Genomic DNA, 3,069 nt, shown 5'->3' on the forward strand with positions numbered 1-3,069 from the left:
TGGAGGACACGTCCTAGGTTTTCGAACAGAACCAGGGTGTTGATGTCATTAGGCCACACCCCTTCTCATTACAGAGATGCACACCACCTGATTTACTTAATTGGCAGTTGACTTTCAAGCCTATACAGCTTGGAGTAGGACAACATGTATGAAAAGGATGATGTGGTCGAAACACTCATTTGCCTAATAATTCTGCACACAGTGTAGTGGCTTTCCTCTGGCCGCTCCTCTATAAATGTTACATTTGAATAAGGTTATTCGAACAACTGCTTGCTGGAATTTTAAAGTATTCATTTGCAGAAAACAAACAATAACCATATATGTTCTAATTTGTGTACCACATGGAACCCCAACAAAATGCTTTTAATTTTGTGTTTGTTAAGGAATAAAATGTTTAAATGCTCTGGATAGAAGCTCTTCAGCAGGGCACTGTACCTTAACTTCCTGTTCTTTTGTCTGGTGGCAGAGTTCCACCACCCTCCTCTTTTGCAGCCAGCTCAGGTCCTCGTATGGGATCCTACTGAGGCTGCACTCCACTGGGCAGCTGTCATCCTCAGGGCTCCACTGAAGCCCAGAGCTCTCATCACCGCTGCCATAACTCAGGTAGAGCTGCTCACCAGTCCGACACAACATAAAAGATCTCTGCTCGTAGTCGGAAGGCAGCCAAGCTGGCCGGATGCTGAACTCCCCGATTAGAGCTTTCCAGATGTGGCCCATCTTCAAAACTGGCACCACAGAGAGTGCCAGAGAGGTGGATGCAGAGGCGCTATCTGAGGACGTACTTGGAAGTTCATCTAAAAACTGAGACAAATTGGTGCAGGAAGCCTCTGGGATATGTTCTACCGCTGAGAAAAAGGAGCTGCTGGCAGTGGGGTCGGCTGTAAGGCAGGAAGAGGATGGAGTCTCGTCACCTTCCTGGATCCCGTCGTTTTTGCGGTCCTCCAGCATGTTCCACTCAAGCCTCCTCTTTGATTCCTCATCCACCCTCACAGGAGGGGCCCTCTTTCTCCGACTGCTCATTGTGACACCCTAAGCAGTTAAAAAAATATACAAATATTAAAAACATTTACCTTTCAAAAGTAAATATCCATTTAATAACAATATTCATACGGCATTGTTTCCTATAAATGTAATTTCATTCTTGTTGCTGCAAATAGATAGTAGAATTCCTGACTGATACGGATAGCAAATAAAAAAAGTTAAAGTTTTTTTCCCCATTAAAGTGATTTTTATCATTTGTCTCCATTAATGGCAACAGCTTTTATCATTGTTTAACGACAATCCTATAGACATACTAATATTTTGCTGATAATAAAATGCTGCTTATCTACAGATAAGCCTGACACACTTGATCTAATCTGTAAGAGATCCCTTACTTCTATTTAGTTCTAAGACAAGCCGGGTCCGGAAATAAAATGTTTCCATCTGAGGAATTCTGGGTGGAGGATATTGATAGATTAATTTTAATTAATTTTTATTTTTTACAATTTTGTTATAACTGCTCTAAGTGGGTTTGTCTGTCAGCTAAAGGCATGATTAAGAGTCCCTACCCTCCTGTTAATGTTTAATCATTCACTAAATTAGTTGACGGTTATTTCAATAATCCATTAATCATGATTACTCTGATTAATTGCTTCAGCCCCATTGTTGATTAATTAAATAAATCGATTAATTGTTAACTGGAGTATACAGACTCTTAACATGCCACCAGCAGTAATTACACCAAATATGTAAACAAGATATAAACATCTTCTATTCAAATTAAAACCTTTTTAAACCCTGTAAATATGCTCTATCCCTTAAGTGACAGAGCTTTAGCTTCACAAGGTTTAAATTCTGTATTATACCTTTAAGGCACCTTTTGCTATCCGATTATTAATCTAAATCATAACTGACAGATTAATCAAAAACAAAAATAACCCTTACTTGCAGCTCCAGCTCATACATGTGAATGTTTTCTCAGCTATTATCATTAGTGGTGCCCCATCAACAGAAAAATAACAATCCTAAAAAAAAAAAAAAAGGCCACCATCACTATGTGTAGTTTGCTGCATCCCACTTCATAGGGATGTAGTAATCAGGTCGATATCAGCCAAAAACAATCATAATATCAACCTGAATCTAAAATCTCTAATATAAGCAACATTCTGCTTCTGTTTATGTAACTGATTGGTTATAATTAGTTTTTCTCAGAGATATTCTTTTTTTTTCTGTAATATAATTTAATAATGCTTTTTTTTTTAACATTTAACAATACAAAATTGGCATTACAAATATGCTAAATTTTTTCTTAAGATCTTAAAATGTACATTTTGTGTTAAGGTGGCTGGTTGTCATTGTAATGTTTCCTCTATTTTATATCTATGAGTTTCTAGCATCACTTAAACCTGTAAGGTACTATACGTTTACAAACATAACGCGCGCGCGCGCGCGCACATATATAAGGTAAAGACATTCATCATTTCGGTTGTTAAAGCATTTTGAAATCTTTTTGATGTCAGAAATTACAGAGACGTCTACGAAATATGTTCCAGGGCATAAAACCGCCTCTAATTTAGGCTAAAACGTACAGATAATCATCATCTAGTAGTTTTTTTCCCCACATGAACAAGGTACTGCTTCAGATTTACGAAAGAGGCAGCCATGCTGTCGGTAAATAAACAATGATACATCGGCAGCACTTTCGTAACACTGAGGATTTAATTGTGTGGCAGTTTATAGCAAATGACATTAAAACGCATATTTACTTTCTGAGCCGCTCCAGGTACTTTTAGTGTTGCACAAGTGGCTCCATGAAAAAGCTGGTCCCCATTAACGAGAAGTTAAGATAACAATACACAGCTCAGTTGTTTACAGCGACGCTCTTCTCCGCCATCTTTACATACAGGAAGTGACGTCACTATGAGGAAGGAGAATTTTTTTTTCGGATCTCCGAAATTTTTTATTTTTTATTTACCAAAATAAATAAATATATATTTTAAATATATAATATAATATATATATATATATATATATATATATATATATATAGTTTTAAGTATTCTTCTAGTAATTTCCAAAGTGGTTAAG

At 36.9% G+C, this 3,069-nt stretch overlaps 1 protein-coding gene across 1 annotated transcript in view; it reads right to left on the reverse strand.

The window, feature by feature from the left end:
• The window catches only part of shprh (SNF2 histone linker PHD RING helicase, E3 ubiquitin protein ligase), a 28,866-nt gene extending 27,843 nt beyond the window's left edge, over positions 1-1,023 (reverse strand). Inside the window, exon 1 of the mRNA XM_015385592.1 lies at positions 436-1,023. Coding sequence (XP_015241078.1) covers positions 436-1,020 — 585 coding nt within the window. The 5' untranslated portion in view covers positions 1,021-1,023. The remainder of the gene's footprint in view (positions 1-435) is intronic.
• Positions 1,024-3,069: the final 2,046 nt, after the last annotated feature.

This window comes from Cyprinodon variegatus, unplaced genomic scaffold (assembly GCF_000732505.1).
Source record: "Cyprinodon variegatus isolate N-32 unplaced genomic scaffold, C_variegatus-1.0 Scaffold344, whole genome shotgun sequence".
Lineage (NCBI taxonomy): Eukaryota > Metazoa > Chordata > Actinopteri > Cyprinodontiformes > Cyprinodontidae > Cyprinodon > Cyprinodon variegatus.